The sequence below is a fragment of the Cornus florida genome, unplaced genomic scaffold (assembly GCF_030987335.1).
Source record: "Cornus florida cultivar Cherokee Brave unplaced genomic scaffold, ASM3098733v1 CherokeeBrave_3.0.0_Hap2_Chr01, whole genome shotgun sequence".
Taxonomy (NCBI): Eukaryota; Viridiplantae; Streptophyta; class Magnoliopsida; order Cornales; family Cornaceae; genus Cornus; species Cornus florida.
This window is the reverse complement of record NW_026775571.1, coordinates 72,818,400-72,838,725: the sequence shown is the minus strand read 5'-3', so window position 1 is coordinate 72,838,725 and position 20,326 is coordinate 72,818,400. Positions and strand designations below refer to the sequence as shown.

The window sequence follows — 20,326 nt, the reverse complement described above, 5'->3', positions numbered from 1 at the left end:
TGTTTGATTATATTTTTTTGAACAACTTTTCGTCTGGGAAGAGCGTTTTGGAGAAGTTAGGGGATACCAGCTTCTCTAAAACGCTTTTCGAATATGACATGAGAAGCTAAATGGTGTTTTAATGAAACTTTTAAAAATCCAAGTGTACCTTTTTTATTGCCCAGTTAAAAAATAAAATTCTTAACGTATCCCTATATAAGACGGCTTAAACCCTACTTAAGTGTATTTGGAGAGTTACATTGTACTAAGTGTACTTGGAGAGTTTCATATTCTTATTATCTCGGTATATAGAACAATCACTAGGAGTATTTGGAGAGTTCCATCGTACTAAATGTTTTATGATGTCAGAGTTGTTTTTACATTTGTTGAAAGTATAATCTATCAATTACTAAAACTGAAAAATAAAATAGAAGATACTTTCATACGTGAAGCCTACTCAAGTGAGTTGAAATTAGGTTTAGGCCCGTTTGGCATGCGCCTTTGTTTTAAGCGTATTGTTTTTGGCTAAAACAGAAACAGTATTTTTGTTGTAGGAGGGTTTTGAAAAAAAATTAGAAGCACGTTTAGGAATGCCGTGAAAATGTTGAAAACAGAAACATGCAAACGCATGGTTCTGAGCCATGAACTATTGTCAAAACAAGAAAAAACAACTTTTTGGTGTTTTGGTTTTGGGCCATTGTTCACGAAGTGTTTTAGTATTAAAATAAAACAAGGCTGCACCAAACATGATTTTGTTGTCAAAATCGACACTGCAGCAGTCTAAAAACAAAAATAACAGAAACAAAACGCATGCCAAACAAGACCTTAGTGTGTCACAATGAAATAAATTATTGAATTTTACTGGTTTATATATTAGTAAGGAGGTACCAGAAAAGATGCACGGGCAAATTTTTCACTTTAAATTTTGCTTTGTGAATATGATGAACATATTTTCAATTATGAATTTTTATAGTTTTCATATTAATTTAAATATAGTATACATGATTATACAAAGTACTTGAAAAACCCTCTAAAAATATGAAACCATTTTTTGTTTTTTTGGTCAGGCATCACCACAATTTCAAGAATCAACTATGAACAACCTTTATAAAAAATAAAATAAAATAAAAATTGTTCTAGTTAGGCTAGGGCTGGGGTTTGTTCACGTTGGCTAAAAATCAAGATAGGTTTGAATTTTTCGTTTAAGTTGGCTCATTCAAAAGTTGTACCCTTATTACAAAAAGTTAATTTTATCACCTCAATGAAAATATGAAATAAAAAAAAAAAAATTAAAATTTGAGAAATGTTGACCATAAACATGGGTAGCAATGAAATAAGAACTGTGTAACCACTTTTAAAGCACAAAATGATAATAAAGAATGAGAAAATTAATAATAAAAGAAAAAAAATAAGTAGAAAAATAAAAAAGAAGATCTATTCCTATTGACAATTATCCTAATTGAGTTTTACTTTAAATGACTGACAGAAAAACGCTCTCACCTCGCTCTAACCCAATCTTCGTCTTCGTCTTTTTCCTTTTGTTGTTCCCTACTCCCTTTCATGGGAGTGGGGAGATGCTGGTTGCCTCTCACAGCTAAAATAAACTCGGCATGTTTCAATAAATTCGCTCTGTTGGTGTTTTTATTTATTTATTTATTATTATGCCCTTTTTGGTTTTGTTCGGCTAGATCCACTCATGTGTTGGTTTGTTTTCGGCTTACATGGACAAATCTATTTTGTTTTTCTCCGGCTAGATCTCTGATCTAGGTCGGTTTTTAGTTTTTTCACGCCTAAATTGAATTTTTTTTCCTTGATTTGATCTTGTGCGGTGTTTTGTGTGTGAAACGCCTAGTGGCTATAGCTTTGGAGCGGTTGCCATGATGATGACCAGACTTTTGAGTCTTTCCTGTTTGCTGCGTTTTCCCATGGTGATTCCTTTTGTAGAGTTTGGGCTCTCTTTCCTGCACACATCTGGAACATGTTGGTCATTTTTTATCTATACTTCATGATTTGTATGTCATTTCTGACTTAATTTTATGTTTCTGTAGTACCGCTTTGGCTTAACCTTTGTGCCTTTGAATCACACACAAAAAAAAAAAAAAAAAAAAAAAAAAAAAAAAAAAAATTCACATAATACAAAAATACATGAATTTTAATAATAAGTGTAGTTTACGAAATATTAGGATTCATGAATTTCTTAATATTAGAAGTTGTATGCAAGCAGCCAAGCACTTTCAAGAAAATAAATTTACAAGGTTTAAATTTTTTAATCTACTTTTAATAGGTATATAAAGATAAAAAAAGATTCATTTTTATCAAAAGAGAAACATAATTTTCTTATTTAAAAAAAAAAAAGAAGAAAAAACCTATCACCGCCGTTAAAAAATATTTATCTACTTTTGATAGGTATATAATGGAATAAAAAAAGGATTTATTTTTATCAAAAGAGAAACAGAAAATTAAAAAAAAAAAACAGAAGAAATAACCCACACCACTCTATAAAAACCCCCCATTACCATAATCATAATTCATAAACCCTCTCTCGCTCTCTCTCCCCCTCACTTCAAAGTCCCAAACTGAAGGCTCTTTCTCTCTCTCTAGAAATTGATAGGGTCATGGAGAACGATTTCGATTCCGATACTTGTTTAGGGTCCAAACGAAGAATCTCAGAACTCGACTCTGAGATCGAAGGAGGCACTCAACGCATCGTTGATGAGCAACCCTCCGATTTTCTCTCTCTAGAACAACCATCGTCTGCCATCGGTTCTTCAACGAAAGACGACGAAGAATCTCTCCGAAGCAGTTCTGATTTCGCCTCCGAATCTTGCAATGGCCTCCCGAAGAAGGCCAAGTGTTCTTCGTCTGATGAATCTGAGACCTCCGCTGCTGTTCAAGAGAAGCAAGAAACGGTTCATGACGTCTTGGCTTTGGTCTCTGAAGGTGTGAAAGTGAATCAAGAAATCGATGAAGACAATTTGGGTACTGTTAACGATGTCGTTTCGAAGGTCAATGGTCATGAAGGTCGGTTGGTGAATGAAAAAGACAGAGATTTGGGCAAGTGTGAATTGGGTTTTTCTGGTACTCGAGAACTTGATGAAGTCCATAAGAGTTCAAGTTCATCGTCTTGTGTCTTCACAGCCAGTGAAGATCAGATGGACTCTGTTGTTCGGCATTGCAACACAGGTTTGGTCACTTCTTGTACTGCTTTTGATGAAAATGAATCTGAACTGTTCTTGAGAAACAAAGAAAAGCAGTCTTTTGTGAATGAAAAAGACATAGATTTGGCCAGGTCTGAATTGGGTTTTTCTGGAACCCAAGAACTTGATGAAGTCCAGAAGAGTTCAAGTTCAAGATCGTCTTGGGTCTTCACAGCCGTTGAAGATCAGATGGACTTTGTTGTTCATGATAGCAACGAAGGTTTGGTCACTTCTTGTACTGCTTTTGATGAAAATGAATCCGAACTGTTCTTGAGAAACAAAGAACAGTGTTTGGTGAATGAAACAGACAGAGATTTGGCCAGGTCTGAAATGGGTTTTTCTGGAACTCAAGAACTTGATGAAGTCCAGAAGAGTTCTGTTACAAGATCGTCTTGCGTCTTCACAGCCATTGAAGATCAGATGGACTCTGCTGTTGAGAATAGCAACAAAGGTTTGGTCACTTCTTGTACTGCTTTCGACGAAATTGACTTTGAACTGTTCTTGAGAAACAAAGAAAAGCAGTGTTTGGTTGAACCTGAAGTAGAAATCTTGTCTGATGCTAAGAACCATGTTCTAAAGCCTACCGATTCTGAGAGTTCAAGAACAGTCGTGGATGTTACTATGAGGATCAAAGAAGATTTTGAACATTCTTTAAATGAAGAGCCTGGAACTGAGAAAATAGCAGATACTGATGAAAAGGGAAAGAGTTGTCAAGAAACACAGCAAATTGGGCAGAATGAGAAGTTAGCTGGTCTGAACGGAATTGGAGGGGCTCTTAATCGTTCATTGAAGATCGAAGTAATTGATGAAACAGCGGTTATAGAGACTGTTCCTGCTTCTAAGGTTGGACTTGGCTGTGGAAAGGAGAAAAGATTTATGGGTTTGACCAATCATTCTGAGAGGAGTGGAAACAAGAAAAATATGAAGGAAGAAGCTGATGAAAGGAAGGAGAAACGGTCCAGAAGAAAGGGGAAAGCGGGGAAGAAGGCTTCAGGGGCCAATGAAAAGGAAAAGATTTTGACACCGATTGCTGAAGCTCGAATTGCCTGTGAAATTAAGAGTGGCAAAGCCAAGAGAGCTTACTCAAAGAAGCAAATGGAGTCCCTGAGGTTTGTAGATGTAGAAGCTCAACGGAAGAAGTGGATGGAGGTATACTGTGGGCTTGGACCTTCTGTGGCGAGGGAGTATGATTCCCTGGTTGAGTGTAATCATCAGAAGCACATCCACGTGAACTTTGATCCTCGGAGACAATTTGGGAAGAAGGCAGAGGGCTCTGGAATTTGCAGTACGTCTCTTCTTTCTGTAACATGCTTTTTTTAATTTTTTATTCTTTTGACTATTATTGTTTATTATTTTAATCTTAACATAAAATTATCATGCTTGGTACGTTACGGAACATCATAATCTATGGCAGCTATACCAGGCTACCTATATGTTAATTTTGCAAACTTCCTGTTTCTTTTCACGCTATTGTAATCACATTTGAACAACAGATTACGCTTGACTACTACTTTGAATATTTCCGGATGGTGCTGTAGTATTGAAATGAATTGTCGAAGCTAATAGTCTCAGTGGCCAAAGATTAAAATCTAGGGCTGGCAATGTTACTCTTGTTTCATGGCGTTGTGTTAGGATTGCACTTATGCTTGTTTATTGATATGGCGTATTAGGATCAACTTACTGTTTTTAAATACATCTCAAGCCTTCCACATTCAAGGTGGGAAAGCAATTTGTTATTGCATAGGCAGATTATATTGGACTGAAAAATGATATTTTATTTTTTAAGGTATGGCAGAAATGCTTGCAATTTCTACTTCAAACTGTTTAGATCTTCTTTACTGCTCTAAAAGCTCGTGTAAGAAACAAAATTTGGCATGTTGCCATCTTTGTTCTTAAATGCTTGTCAAGATCACATAATTGTACCTAAGAACCCTTCGTTAGTAATGTTTGAAATGTCAGATTCAGATTTAGAAATCTTCCCTATGTTTTGGACTGACATTTGTTTCTCTGATCACCATGCATACTGTAGATTTTTACTATATTTCAACGTGGTTATAAAATTTCATGTCAACAGCTGTAAACATATTCAACTATATTGTCAACATTTCTTGATTCCATTTTTATTATCAATAAGTTATTTGTAAATAAAGGACCTACACTGAATTAGTAATGTGGGTTAACTTTTGTAGTGTGTACTGTGTCGTTTAACTTAATGTTTTAGTTGTCAATGTGGTTATATTACTGTGATGTGGCTCAGAACATCCTTTTCAATGGGCCTTTCTAGGACTGGGAGCCAGGAGATTGCAGATTTTTAACTATTTTGCATTCTGAGACTTTAGAGAGGAGTTTTTTTTTTTTTTTTTTGGGGGGGGGGGGGGGGGGGGGGGGGGGGCTTTATGTTGAAGTTTTCTCTTCTGGGTTCTTTATATGTGGGTTGTCAACTTGTCATCGAACTTTGCGAGAGATATGTGGCAGTGGAAAGCTCCTCCCAGCTTTGCATTTGGATGTGCAGTATTTTCTAGGTAAATACTGACTTTTGATAATCTTACGAAGAGGAAATATATCCCTGTCAATTGGTGTTGCCCGTGTAAACGGACGGAAAATTGTTGGTCACTTGTTGTTGCATTGCCATGGGGCCAGAGAATGGTGCATCATTCTATTTGCTTGGTTGAGGAGTATGCTGGGTAGTTGGAGAGGCTGCGAGATATGGATGAGGGTTAGAGATATGTGTCGGGTGGCACTCTTCTGCCTTTGGTGGGGCATTTGGGCTGAGAGGGATAGTACATTCTATTTACTCTTTCTTTGGGTTACTGGAAACTCTTCCTCTATGTTAGATTCCTTGGTTGAGGGTTTAGGTGAGATGAGAGTGTTGCTATATGCAGTATGTTGTAGACTTCCTTTGTATATGTCTTTGAATAAACAGCAGAAAGAAGAAGAACAACAACAAATCAAGCCTTTTTGAATACTTTTTTTTTAAAAAAAATTTATTCTTTTCTTGAATGATCAGTTGATCAATTTATATTTCTGCTATTCTGCTTTATCTTCTTTCCAAAAATCCATTCTTGATAACAAGGTTTGCTTCCTTTCAGATATTCTTTTGGGCTGTTTCTTGATTTTGTTTATTGTTTCGCCAATTTTTTTGGATATAATCAACGTTTCTGTTATCAACTGATTATTTGAAAATTTAATACAATTTTAACACCCCCCTCCTTCTACTTCATTTTCTTGCTTTCCTGATTTTTAGTCTTCTTCTTCTTCACTTTCGCGGCCATTGTTATAACTTCAATGAGCTTCTTGTGAAGCCTTTCCGAAAGCTCTGTCATTATGGAAATAGACTCATTCATAATTTTGGAAAAATTGAGTCTATATTGTTTCTCAGTGTTTCTTCTCACAATTTCTTCTCTCTTGGATGTTTGGTTCTGATTGTGTCAATTTGATGGGTTCAATTTCTGTGTACACAGGTGCATTTGCTGCAAAGGGAAGAGGGAACTATCTGAAAATCTTTGTGCATTGAAGATTGGCTTAAAGGAATCTGTCAAAGGCATTATGTGCAATATACCCGAAATTTGACCCTTGATTTGTATACTTAGGCGCATCATGGTTCAAGTTTCTGTGTACTACTTGTATACAATCTCTGTACATGCATTTTATTGCTGTTAGTATAGATGCTTTCTGTGATTGCAATTGTAAATGGAAAGTAATTAGTTGATGATACTACAAATGAAACTCTATTAATGAAACTCAATATTAAAATTGTTGTACTTGAATCTGTGGAAATGCTCTTTCTCCTCTATCTACCAACTGCTTGGGCTTCCTGGATGGTGTGTATATTATTATTTAAATATTTATGCTGGACTAGTACTTCAGGTTTTAAGACTGTCCGATTTTCAGGGACTAAATTTGTTGATACCTTTCAGGTGAAGAGTGTTCCCAAAATGGGGATAATGAAATTGAAAACATGAACCCCCGGGATCCTGCTTGTGGTCTTTGCGTGAGTGATTTAGATGGCTGCACTGCTGTAGAGGGAGAGTGTAGTGAAGATGAAAACAGTGATGAAGATTACAGTAGCATTCAGCGACCTGCTTTCTTTGTTACAGGAAAGCCCAATTTTGATTCTGGGCCTCCAGAAGATGGATTTGAGTATCTTAGGCGTGTAAGGTATCATTCTATTTCTTGAAACTTTTTCCTCTTTTATCTTTTTCATTCACTAATGTTTTTTTTCCCTATGAAATTGATTTTGTATTCCCTGCTTAGTTGCTTTCAGTAACTCTGGTATACAGTGTTATTCAAATCTTACATTTCGATCAGGAGATTGATGATGTAGTAACTAAGATTGGAGTAGGGTGGACAAGATGGAGGCAAGTTAGTTATATCCTATGTGTAACAAATGAATATCAAATAAATTAAAAGGAAAAAATAATGTAGGACGATTATTAGGCCAGCTATATTATATGGAGTAGAGTGTTGAAAGTACAATGCATCCATGTAGCGGAAATGAGGATGTTTAAATTGATGATAAGAAGGGATAAGATTGGTAATAAATGAGTGAGGGAAAAAGTAGTAGTGCATATTAATGATAAAATTAGAGTAAGTAAACGTAGGTGCTGTGGTCATATAAAACGTAGGTCTGAAGATGCACCAACTAGAAGAGAAAGGATTGTTTCTCTAGAAGGTAATCAACAAAGAAGCCAATCAAAACTTACAGGGAATGAATTAATTAAAAATGTTATAAAATAAATAAATATTAGAGGAGACATGGTATATAATGGGAAAGAATGGAAAAGGTGAATTCATGTGACCTACCCCATCCATATGGCACAAGGGCAAGGATGATGGTGATGAAATTCAAATTTGTCTTGTTTGAATAAATTTTTAAAATCTAAATGCTGACTTTTCAATTTTCAGTTACCCCCGCGGGCGCCGCCGTCGTTGTTACCTACCCCATCCATATGGCACAAGGGCAAGGATGACGGTGATGAAATCAAAATTTGTCTTGTTTTAATAAATTTTTAAAATCTAAATGCTGACTTTTCAATTTTTAACAACTTTTATTTTATTTTATAGGTTTCAATTGTTATTTCTGTTGTTGGATTTCTGTTCAACACCTTTTCATAGCATTTGGTATCTTGCATTGTTGAAGTTCTCTTCTCTTGTATATCAACCTCATTTTTCTGTTGTATTCACATGCTCACACTTACCTACTGCTCAAAAACCAACTGATTCAGGTCAAAGTTCTATCTCTTAGAAAATTTAGCATTTCATTTGCTCTTCATCAAATAAAGTAATTAAGTGATTCAAAACAACAGCTTTCAAACAACCAACAACATCAAATGAGTAATGAAATAAAGAAGTGGCGACCATTGAGTGCACAAATCCAAGAAAGTTCTTTTATAAGTAGTGGCAGAAACAAGTTACAGTTAGGATGGAAAAGTTGATCCAATTAATTTTGGTTGTACGATGGAGGTAGGGAAGTGGCTCTATTATTTTCTCCTCCAATAGCTATTTACAAATTTGAGTTAAAACATACTATTTTGCCAATGCAGAAATCAGAAATTTGAAGAGTTCTTAAATTTTGTGCGGATGGTAGCAAGTGTGAATAGCCATTGTATGTAAATTTTCCTCTCTATGTTGTCACTGCTATCATCATGTTACTGCCATTAGTATGCTGCATCCATTATAATCTTCCTCTTTCTATCAACGTTGTAACGTTGGTAAAGCCCTATATTGTGTATGTAAGACTTGTTAGTTTGTGCTGTTGTCTCGCATAGATAGAATTAGTTTGGCTATTCCTTCCCATTACTGCAAGCTATGTTATACTTGGTAAAATTTTGGTGTTTGGATATAAGGGGCATTATGGGTTAATGGGATAACCTGAATATGTTTCAATTACCTGAGGGTCATGGGTTCGAAACTGGAAATAGCCTCTCCATGGGGACGTAAGGCTGTGTATATCTGATCCTCCCCAAACCCCGCAATGGTGGGAGTCTCGTGCATTGGGCTAGCCCTTTTTTTTATTTTGAACTTTACCTATGTTAATTTTGATCTTCCCTTTCACTTTATATTACCCTCAATATGGAGCATGTCACTTTTCTTAGCTGGTGCATTTATAGTAATCTTATTTGTACATGCACAAACTATCTTACTCAATTTTCTATCATTTTATCTTGAATGAGTGCCACTTCAACTATCTCAGAGGTGTTCCTTACCTGTCGTGGTGCTCATTTTTCTTCGCATTTTCTCCACCTTGTTTGTTTATATATTGTTTCTTGGCTGCTCAACATTTTGTCATATAAAGTATGACCGATTGACTGGTCTAATAGTTTTTTATTTTTATAACACCTCCCTATCATTCTTAAAGGGATATGCCGATCACAATCAAACCCACCATGCCTTGGTTCTATGATTAACATTTTATCCCATTTATCTTTCATTGTGAAGAATTGAGCCTAAATAACGAAATTGTTCACTTTTTGGTATCCCTTGATCCTTGATCTTCACATCATCTTCATGATTTACTAATTACACCTTTTGCATTCAGTTTTATTCCTATGGGTTTAATGCTGATTCTTATATTCACATCATCTTAAATTCTTTTAATTTTAGAGTTTCCTTCCAAGCTGCCAACTTAGCACTTACTCCTCTAGTTTTAAAATAATATACCTTATGAAATCTCATCCTGAATGTGTCTCATTAGTTTATCCAAAACTCATCATCAGCTGCCTTTATCCCATCTGAACGGGGTTGTCCACATGAATTCTCCTTTTCCATTCTTTTCTTTCATAATTCATTTCATCTATTAGATTTATTTTAAAAAAAATTATTTCTCATTACTTCATTTCATGATAATTATGGTCTTCCTCTCTTTCTCTTACCATCTATCTGATTGTTGAGGTAAGCTTATAGTAATTGAAAATTCACTTGTCTCACCTAGGGATTCTAACTTCTAACTATAGTCACATTCATTATTGTGGCCCTTTTTTTTCTTCCCCCCGGCCCGCCGAAACCCTTCATATTAGATCTCTAGATACTCTATCCCACAAGCTTTTTCCAAAATTTTAAAAACCACATGAAGATCCTTGTTCTCTCTATATCTTTCTACTAGTCTCCTCAATAAATAAATAGCCTTCATCATTGACTTCCCGACATAAATCCAATTCAATTTTCCTACACTCAAGTTTTACATCTCAATTATTATTCAATCATGCTCTCCCAAAGCTTCGTAGTATGAATCATACCACGGTATCTAGTACAACTTTGTATATCCCCTTTCTGTTGAGTTATAGCTACCCAAATACGTTTGTGCCACTCATTAGGCACTCTCTTAGTTGTTAATATCTTATTAAACAAGCCGGTAGTTGGTTTAGGTAAGTATGCCCCACTAGCTGTATTAAACAATTTTGTTAATCATGACACATCATCATCCTGGAAACACTTCCAAATCTCTATAGGATTGCCGTTTGGTCCTAAAACCCGTCCTCATGTAATTTTTTTAATATATATTTTTACCTTCCATTCTTGGATCTTATGAAATAATGTCTTCTATATTCTCCCTAAGGTTATCTGAGTCTGAACTTCTTAAGTGGTTTTCATTCAACAATTTTTTATTTTTATTTTTTATAAGTGTTTTCATTCAACAATTTCTCAAAGTAATTTTTCATCTTTCTTTAATTTCAGCATCATTTACTGTTACTCATGATACATTTCATATGATTAAAATTCTAATTTTTCTCCCCCTTTGTTTAACAAGTTCATATATTCCCCTGATCTTGTGATTCAGAATAGAAATCATCATATGGCTTTATTTAGTTTATCTCATTGTTTTTTTAACTTCCTTTTTAGCTTCTCTGTATTTTTCAAACGTTTATCTATTTCAAGTATTTGTTTACAGCATACCCTTTTTGTTTTTATGATAGTTCGGACCTGTTCATTCCACCATGAAGTAACTTAGATAATGGCCCTTTTTGTTTTTGATGATTTAGAATGGGTGCTTGTTTTCCCTTTCTTTTTTCAAGGACGCCTTTCCCTTTTTCTTTGGATTCCTGAAGGACATCTTTCCCTTTTTCTTTTGATTCTTCAAGGACATCTTACATTAAATTAGTTTCATCTTTTATACTCCATTTGCTTCTTTTAGCATTCTGTTCTTAAATAATTCTACTTTCTCCCATCTTAAATTCCACCATCTAATTCTGAAGTTTATAATATCCTTTTCCATTTTGGTTGTCCTTATATATATATATATATATATATATATATATATATACAAGTATTAGTTTTTATTGTGATGTTAGGCTCTCTCCTAAGATATCCTTACAATCTTTGCATGTTAATCAATCTACCTTTCTAGTTAGAAGAAAAATCTTTTTGACTCATTTTGATGCACTTTAAGCTATTAATTTTTCATCTCTTTTTATTTTTTATTTTATTTTTATATATATATAAATATTCATTCCCAATTATAAAATTATTGTGACCACAGAGTCTAAAGATATAATCCCAGCCTCATTTTTACTTCCAAATCCATGTCCAACATGTACCATCTCATACCCTCTACAATGTTTGCCTACATGACAATTAAAGTCTCCTCACATGTAAAAACTTTCTAATTCGGGTATCATTTAAATTAATTCATCATATGTTCCCAAAATCGCGCTTTAGTGTGTTCATCTAGTTCTTCTTGGGGTGCATAGGCTTTAACGGTTAACTATATTTTCTCCCATACAAGTTTTACTAATATTATCTTGTCATTTATTTAATAACAGTTACAACGTCTTCTTTAAATTCCTACAACAATTATCCATACTCTATTTGTATGTCCATCATTTCCGGTGTAATAAACTTTTTAAATCCTGTGTTCTCCATTTCTCTAGTTTTTTATTTTTATTTTTTTTCCCCTACCCACACAGTTTATTATAGATATGCTATGTTAACATTCCATCTATATATCGTGTCTACCAACTCCTTTTCTTTACCTGTCAATGCTCCTATATTCTAAGTCCCTAGCCTAGTCTTACGATACTGGACTAACTTCTTTATCTGTGCTCGTCCAAAAAAACAGAACTGTTGCCTACTTTTTACACATCCAGACGACGATACCCCTTGCCAATTTTTTGAGTATAGGAAGCTGATGTAACACGTTGGTTAAGGGAAGACCGACCATCATGACCTGAATATGTATATGGCTTTATATACTGACTGCAACTCAGGGTCCTTCTGATGAAGTATCTCTTGATTATAATAGAAACGTTTTTTCTGTGAAGGTTTCTCTTTTGGTCATCCCCACAGGCAAGACTTATGAATTTGAAAATTTACATTTTTGACATTGATAGATATGATTTGAAATTCACCAGCACGTGTGCATGGGCTATTGCCTTTGTCAAGTTTGAAAGAAAGGCCCAGGCTCTTAGTCACACTCACATGTCAAACAGGGATTGTGAAGAGCTTGGTTTGAATAAATATTAGAATTGAAACAGCCTGTTCAGATTATGACATGATCTATTGATGAGCTTATTGACAAACCATTGCTTCAAATCAGCACCAACTTGAGCATAAGCTTTGTATTTAAATTTTATAACTGATTGAGTGACAAAGTCTATATACATAAAGTTGTGGCATGGTGAATGCCAGTCGTTTTGAATTATATTATTTTGATTTGGCTTTCTGATTGTCATTTGTTGTTGCTATAATTGAATTGTTCCGAAATGCCATGAATCCTTGATTTAGTAATGACTCATAAAGTGTTTTAATTTGCATAGGTGGGAAGCTGCACACATTCCCAAGGTGAAGGTTGCCAAGCTTGAAAGAAAGAAATTAGACAAAGAACAGACTGTTTATATGCCCGAAATTCCCGATATTGCAAAATGCCCAGAGCACTTACTGCCACTGAAACAGTGGGAGGATGGATTTCTTGCTGATTTTTCAGAGCTAAGGCTGGTATGTTTTTCTGCATCCACCTTCTATGGTTTTTAAAATTTGTTGAGGGGAAGAAAAAAAAAAGGAACAGATATAATGAACATATATCTATGTGTGCTGAGACCAAACCAATCAAGAGATAAAACTCTTTTCAAATTTTGAAAGAATGATATATTATTCTTAAATTATTTTAGTGTTCTATTTTCTGAGCCTTTTTCCAATGGCATATAATGATATAATGTCCTCTGAAATGAGAAGGTTTTACTGCTTTCCCCATTTATAATACATGAAAAAACTGAAAACCAAGGCTGATACAGGAAATTGGAGTACCAAAATGGTGATCCTTACATGGTGTGATTAGGTCAGTTAAAAATGTAGAATGCTACTTGTTGAAAACGTGTAAGGAAGGACCCTCTCACCCTTAACATGTCTGTACAGATGCATCAAAAGCTGCCGCATATCCTGATCCATGTTTCATCTCACGTATATCATTTTTGTTCAGTTGACCATCGGTATGCAGCATGCGAATGATTAAATGCCAGTAGCTTGGTCCTTTTTTTGTGTTCTTAGAACCTATAGTTTAAATATTTGGATGAAAAGTTGTGTATAAAAACCTTTAAAAAAAGAAAGAAAAAAAAAAAAAAGTTAATTGAGGAAAAGAGTTAACCATAGGAACATTTTGTCATATACATACAAACTTTCTCAACAACATTTTAGTGTGCCGCTGGGGGTAATTGATTATAGTAAAAAGATTAAACAGTGAAACATAAGTATCAGAGTCCTAGTCCCTTGCAAATCACTTAAATATCTGATAACGTGAATTTAATCAGGCTTTTCACACCAATTGATGTGTTTTCTCCATTGTATTAACTGATGATGATAGATCTCATACAAAATTTTATTTATATATTCCTTCTCTATTATAAATAAACCAGAAGAAATAGTCTAAAAGAAGAAACAATCTCAACCAAAGAGTTGAGATCTGCTATAAATTAGTTCAACAGAAACAACGAGAACATGCTGCCGAGAACGTATGATAGAAGACCTCAAATGACAAAATATGAAATTAAGGTGTCTTCCATAAATCATCTTTTTTATCTTCAACATCTTTTCAAGATACAATTTAGGCTGATTTCCATCTTTTCAGAAAGAAATATCTGTTTGCTTTTGCTTTTAAGTTAGAAGTAGGGATTTGCTTACAAGCTGCTGGCACTAAGTTGCTTGCAATCAGGCCGTTGGCCGGAGAGTAAAAAGCTAATCTGGTCGGACAAGACTCAGCTCTTTGTTAGTCAATTGACTTTTCAAATCATAGCCATGTGCTCATTTCCTAGTCACAGGCATAAATATACACATGACAGGTGGTGGAGCAAGGTAGGACCAATCTCGTCTTGCTCGGTTAGAAGCCATCAGCCATCAGCCAAGTATTGCCCTTTATGTTATCTTAAGCATTAAATGATCTGAGTTTTGTCTATGGCTTTTCCTGTACAGGTTCTGTCACGTTACGAGGGTTCTTGCGCTAAAATTTCTGATAAGGTGCAATCATTGTCCATTGTTCATGATGAAGAAAACTCACAGCAGCTTCCTGACAGTATGATTCTTGAAAATTTTGATAATTTAACCAGCGACAGAGTTGACTCCTGTCAAGCTCTTGACTGCTCCGTTCCTGAATGCCTTAGTGACCCTCTATTGCTCTCAAATGCTGATGAAAATGATACCTCCTCCTCTCACACTCCTGAAAATTCCAGTCATAAGTCTATTCCCGATGGATGTTCCAGCAACAGTCCTACCTTGTCTGCGATTCTAAGGATGGACTCGGTAGCTCGAATTTCAATGTTGAGAAGACGCATTAACGCATTAATGACAATGAGCTCTCTGTCAAGGAATGATTGTGCATGGCTATATGCTCTGTGTGCAGCAGTAGACACTCCACTAGATGGAGACACATCTGCAGCCCTTCGTTGTCTACTCAGGAAGTCTGCAAGCTTACGAGCTGAGAAGTCTGAACTGGACGATGAAGTTATAATGCTTAATATTCTGGCAACAATCTCGGGCAGGTACTTTGGGCAGTCAGATAACTGAAGGTTTTCATTGCATCAAATAACTTCAAGGACAATGGACGGATTATTTTGCAGTTTTCCCTGTTATGTTTGTGCCGGAGTGATGAACACGTTCTAGGCTTCAATGTGCAGTCACTCGTGTTTTTGGAAGTGGTTCTGAATGAACATGTTTGATATTGGAACATTTCAGATTGCAAAGAAGTCTACACTCTATAGTATGGTCATGTAAGCAGGTCTCCTCAGAGGCCTTTTATTTACGAAGGTTTTTCTTATAATTTCTAATTAAGTATTACCTGCCTTCCAAGATGTACCTTGATGTGTGGTTTTCTAGGACTATAAAATGTCTGTAATGTACATTACTTCTGGAAGGACCTTTTTGTCATTATCAGGAACGTTTTCATCATACTTTATTTATTTATGGTAATGGTAGTCCAAAAAACATGTTTAGTAAAAAATATTTTTTTGTACAGTGCTGAAACGTTTTTACATGTTTCAGCGCTTTAACAACGGCTGACAAATAATAATATATATATATATATATTTTTAATTTGAAAAACTCTTAATTGACATTTTTAAACAAATCATTCTATTTTTTAAACTTGCAACACTTTTTTACCAAACATGTTTTATGTTTTTGTTTTAAAAAATCTTGTAACAAATGAACAATACTAAAAATGCTTTCGATTACTTGCTTTTGATTACGTGTTTTATTTTGAATTAAAACAAAATGCGAACCAAACATAACTTACAAAACCAAAATATCCAAAATTAAAGCTCATTTGCTTTTATTCTATTTGAGTGAGTAACATTCAATTCAAGGAAAAATAAGCACCACTTTATTGTTGTCAAGAAAAGCTTATATTCTGATTCAATTAACAAGAGGTCACCAAATTTCCATTACCACCATAGTAGTCAAAATGATATTCATACTAGTCCTTACAATTTGAAAATAGGACTAATTTTGTAAATTTTTCAATGAACTTAAAAGGTTAAAACTCTATAAAGAGCAGGGTAATAACTATATTAGCAAACATTGATATATATATATATATGTGTGAATGAAAGAAAAATGTATATATATATATATATATATGTAAGGAAAAATGGAGCTGAAGGAGCAAAAGCCCACATAGAACAAGGAGCAAAAGCCCACACAGAACAAGGAGCAGAAGCCCAAACAGAACAAGGCACGGGCCTATACAAATCCTAATAGCCCAACAAGCCCATTTTGTTGAAATTCTGTTGAGAAGAGTAACGGTAACAAAAATTCAAACAAGCCTCTTTTAGGTTCTTCAGAACAGAGAGTTTCAGAACAGAGAGTTCCATCTGTGATCACACACAATCTCTTTTGCGAATGTGTAAATATCACCAAACTCAAATCCGATTAAATCAACAACAAAACTTTATAAAACAAAAAATATTTATGTAATGATTGATTCTGTTGAGGAGAGTAACGGTAACAAAAATTCAAACAAAAACTCTGTTGAACTCTCTGTTGAGAACCGAGACTTCCATCTGTGATCACACACAATCTCTTTGGTGAATGGGTAATTATCACCAAACTCAAATCCTATTAAATGAACAACAAACTAGATACAACAAAAAAGTATTTTGTAGAAACAACATCTGTGATCACACACAATCTCATTACATAATAAGCATTTGACTATGTGGAAACAATTACATTGAATTATATACATAAGTCAGTAGAACCCTAAATTTACAGATAAGATTTGAAGCCCTAAAGTTGAAGATGAGCAGGAGTGATTCCCACCTTCACGATTGCAAAACAAAGCTCGGAATGGGGCGATCGGAATGCCCAAACTTGGAGAACATCACCTGCGGCAAAGGAATTGGTTTCGGCAACATGATTCCAAGGACTAACCAGCGCGTACACAAAACTTGATTCCATCTCCCACCGCTTCAATTTCATCCTCCATTCATTCAACTCTGGGTCAATCAGCAGGCATTCAATGGCCACCAAATTCCCATCTCTTCTGGTCTCCAAGATGGCCTTCTCGTCTTCTGTCAGAAACTGGTTCCTGACGGAATTGACCGGAATCGACAGCCGACTATTGCCCTTTTTAAGGTCGGTGGCGAACAACCGCTTCTGTATCACCAGAACCATACCGGAACCACCCATGTGTTGGATACGATTCCTCATGCGTGAAGGCAGTGGTGGTGGGTTCAGACCAATTTCTGCTTTCTTGGCATTTTTCTTGGAGTTTTTCTTGGTTTGATGATGATCAGAGCCTGCAAGAGTTTCCATCTTGGGCAGGTTCAGGAAGTGATTTATGGCCGGCTTCTTGAGAGATGGGGATCGTTTCTTCATCGGCCATGGCGGCGGTCGTAGCGAAGAAGAAAAGGAGTTCTCGGCGTGGTACTTGTGGGTTGCAACCTTCACAACTTCACTTAAATAGTCCATAAGAATCCAGTTTTTCTTGGGTTTGCAGTGAATCACATCGTCTAAGCATATCTCAGTACTCTTCATGATTGGTGAATACAAATGGAAACAGAACAAGTGGGACACAATTAGCGAAGAAGACGAAGAGGAGGAGCGTGATTGAGGCGGTACGTTTTTGGAAAGTGGGTTGGGAAGAAGGAAATATATAGATGGAGGCGGCGGCTAGTAACTTGGAAGGAAAGTAAAACAGATATTGTAATCATTGAAAAAAATCTAAAAAGATATGATCAAATATTTGATTACAATTACGAGTTGTGTTAAGAGAGAGAGAGAGAGAGTAGGGAATGTTTGGAAGGGTAATTACGAGTTGTGTTGAAGCTTGGCTTGATGTCTGCAGATTTGGTATATAAGGCGGCCTATGAGACAATGGAGAAGCAATTAAATTTGGGTTATCAAGTATTGTGAAATACAAAGTAAGTTATGTATCCTGGAATGGACTTATTATACATATATCAACTATATATGGATAATCTTGCTGTTTTCTTCAATTTCAGTGATAAATACTCAACTGCCCAAGGAAATTAGCACCACTTTTATTGAACTCAAGCAAGAGCTTTGAATCTGATTCAACTAACAATAAATTGGTGGTCATCAAATATAATATTAGTGTGTGAATTAATCCCATAAAAATTTGGTAAACTTCCAATAAAAGAGCCATTACAACTTCTTGAAACTCCTCCATAAGCTGACTCCATGTCCTTTTACACATTTAACTACTGAATCATACCAAATAATTTAACTCTGTTGACAAAAGTAGTAGCTATTTCCCTTTTTATTTTCTAAGATGTTTCAAAGACTCTTTCATACAAATATATAAAAAAACTTCACAAACTTGATAAGAGAAATATTGATATAACTTCAGGTAAGGCTAGCAGCCTCCGTTCATTGAATCAAGAGGTTGTGAGCGTTTTGTGGGCGTCTCATGATGTAACGAATAATGGCATGAGTTCTTGCTGAGACCACCACCATCATAAACTAATTAATTTTGAAATTAATTTGTTAAACCATAGTTAAAAATAGATCTCAATGGACAACATAAAAGATGCAGTTCTTAGGAATCTTGGTGGAGCTTTATCATGGATGAAATCTATGGCTGAAGCCTCCTACAACTTTTGTGGGAAAAAAAGATAAGTGAAGAAATACAATCTGAATACAGTCTATACTGCAAATAATTTGATATAATCAAACAAGTTCTAATGGAATTTAAGAACTTTATGGGTGCAGCAATGGAAAAGTGTAAAAGGGTCACTTACAAAATAATGAAGGTGTCAACACACCAATTACAAAATACTTAAGCTATTACACAATATAAGAATGGATACACAGCCTTAAGTATACACAATACAAGAAACCCTAGTTTACACTTCTCTGCAATCAATAGGATAGAACTGTCAAATCACAATGCAGCTTCACTTGATGAACAAACTAGGTTTCCAAAGCCTTGTCACAGCCAAATACACTTGCTTGAATGGAGTACACAGTTAGATAAGCAAGGTAACTCAAGAATAGCTCCCAATAGGCTTAAACCCTAAATTTAAGGGTAAAAAGGTCACTTCACAATGCAGCTCCAAGAATGATCTGCAATTGCCTTCCACATCTCTATATAGCTAAGATACACTTTCTTAAGAGATAAACTCAGTGAAACCATCAAGATATAGCAATGTAAGAACACAACAGCCTTATAGTCTTCAAATCCCTAGTTTTAGCCTCTCAAGTGTAACACTGGAATTTCACCTGAACCTGAAGTTAAACCTGGTTTCCACAGCCTTGATAACTCAATACATACTTGCTCAACAGGCTGAAACAGTGGATGGAGCAAGATAAAATAATCTTAGTTCACAATAGGCTTGAAACACATTAAACCCTAGCTTTCAAGGTCTTCAAGCGTAAATCTGTCAAAACACATGAAACATGTGCTAATACAGGTTCTCACAGCTTCACACAATCATTTTACTCTTGCACAGATGTTCTCAATTAACTCAGCAAGTTTGGAACAATGTACCATAAAACTATAACCAAAAATAGCTCTCAGCGGGTTATGTTTTGCAGCTCTGTAAAGCCTCTGATCCGAGGGTATAAAAGTAATTTTGTGATGTCTCAGGCCTAAACAATGCTCTAATAATCTTGAATCATAATTATAAAAATGCTTAGATAATAATTATAATGATTCAAACATGTTATCTCAGGCTTAGTTCACATATCACATAGATTAGGCTTAAAACCCTAGTTTGTGAGGTTTGCTGTACCAGAACTTGAATGGGTCACTTTCTTGGTCAAGTCTCAGCTTGATTAGCTTCAAATAAACAATGTATTCATGCTCTGATTGTGTACATGATGTTCACAGCATGAATTCAACATGTTATAGATATTTCAGTTGTATTTGCACCAGAAAAACACATTATACTGAGGTTAGAGGCTTATAAATCAAATGCAGCTAGGATATGAAGATAAACTTGATTTCTGAAAATGTAAATAGATGAAACAAACTTTCCTCAACCTTCACTTGGCACTAGAAATGAACAAAACCAGAGTTGTCCTTTCAATCCATAATTCTGCACCAGAAAATCAGCTGCAACTGTCCCCTTCTTGATCTTCATATGAAGCACTCATGATAGATGATTTCTGGGATTAATTTTGGTTCTCTAGGTTAATTAAAATCCCAGAAATACTTGAGACCTTTTTCATTCAAGAGGAGCTTACAAGCTTGCTCAGAAATGCTC

General features: G+C 35.2%; 2 protein-coding genes across 2 annotated transcripts; one reads left to right on the top strand and one right to left on the bottom strand.

Annotated features, from left to right (window-relative positions):
• Positions 1 to 2,369: 2,369 nt before the first annotated feature.
• On the top strand, positions 2,370 to 15,547 carry LOC132300500 (uncharacterized). Its single transcript, XM_059797608.1, has 4 exons — positions 2,370 to 4,461; positions 7,094 to 7,334; positions 12,929 to 13,106; positions 14,574 to 15,547. Exons 1-4 carry the CDS (start codon positions 2,595 to 2,597, stop codon positions 15,162 to 15,164), a joined length of 2,877 nt encoding a protein of 958 aa, XP_059653591.1. The 5' UTR covers positions 2,370 to 2,594; the 3' UTR covers positions 15,165 to 15,547.
• A 1,315-nt stretch (positions 15,548 to 16,862) lies between these two features.
• Positions 16,863 to 17,633, bottom strand: LOC132274569 (B3 domain-containing protein At3g25182-like). The gene has a single exon (XM_059775881.1). The coding sequence runs from the start codon at positions 17,631 to 17,633 to the stop codon at positions 16,884 to 16,886; it is 750 nt and encodes a 249-aa protein (XP_059631864.1). The 3' UTR covers positions 16,863 to 16,883.
• Between the last annotated feature and the right edge of the window lie 2,693 nt (positions 17,634 to 20,326).

Bases quoted from the DNA above. Each gene is read 5' to 3' on its own strand.
- LOC132300500 (XM_059797608.1), top strand. From the start codon at position 2,595: ATGGAGAACGATTTCGATTCCGATACTTGTTTAGGGTCCAAACGAAGA. The intron at 4,462-7,093 runs GTACGTCTCTTC...GATACCTTTCAG, and splicing joins AGAGGGCTCTGGAATTTGCA to GTGAAGAGTGTTCCCAAAAT. The intron at 7,335-12,928 runs GTATCATTCTAT...TAATTTGCATAG, and splicing joins GAGTATCTTAGGCGTGTAAG to GTGGGAAGCTGCACACATTC.
- LOC132274569 (XM_059775881.1), bottom strand. From the start codon at position 17,633: ATGAAGAGTACTGAGATATGCTTAGACGATGTGATTCACTGCAAACCC.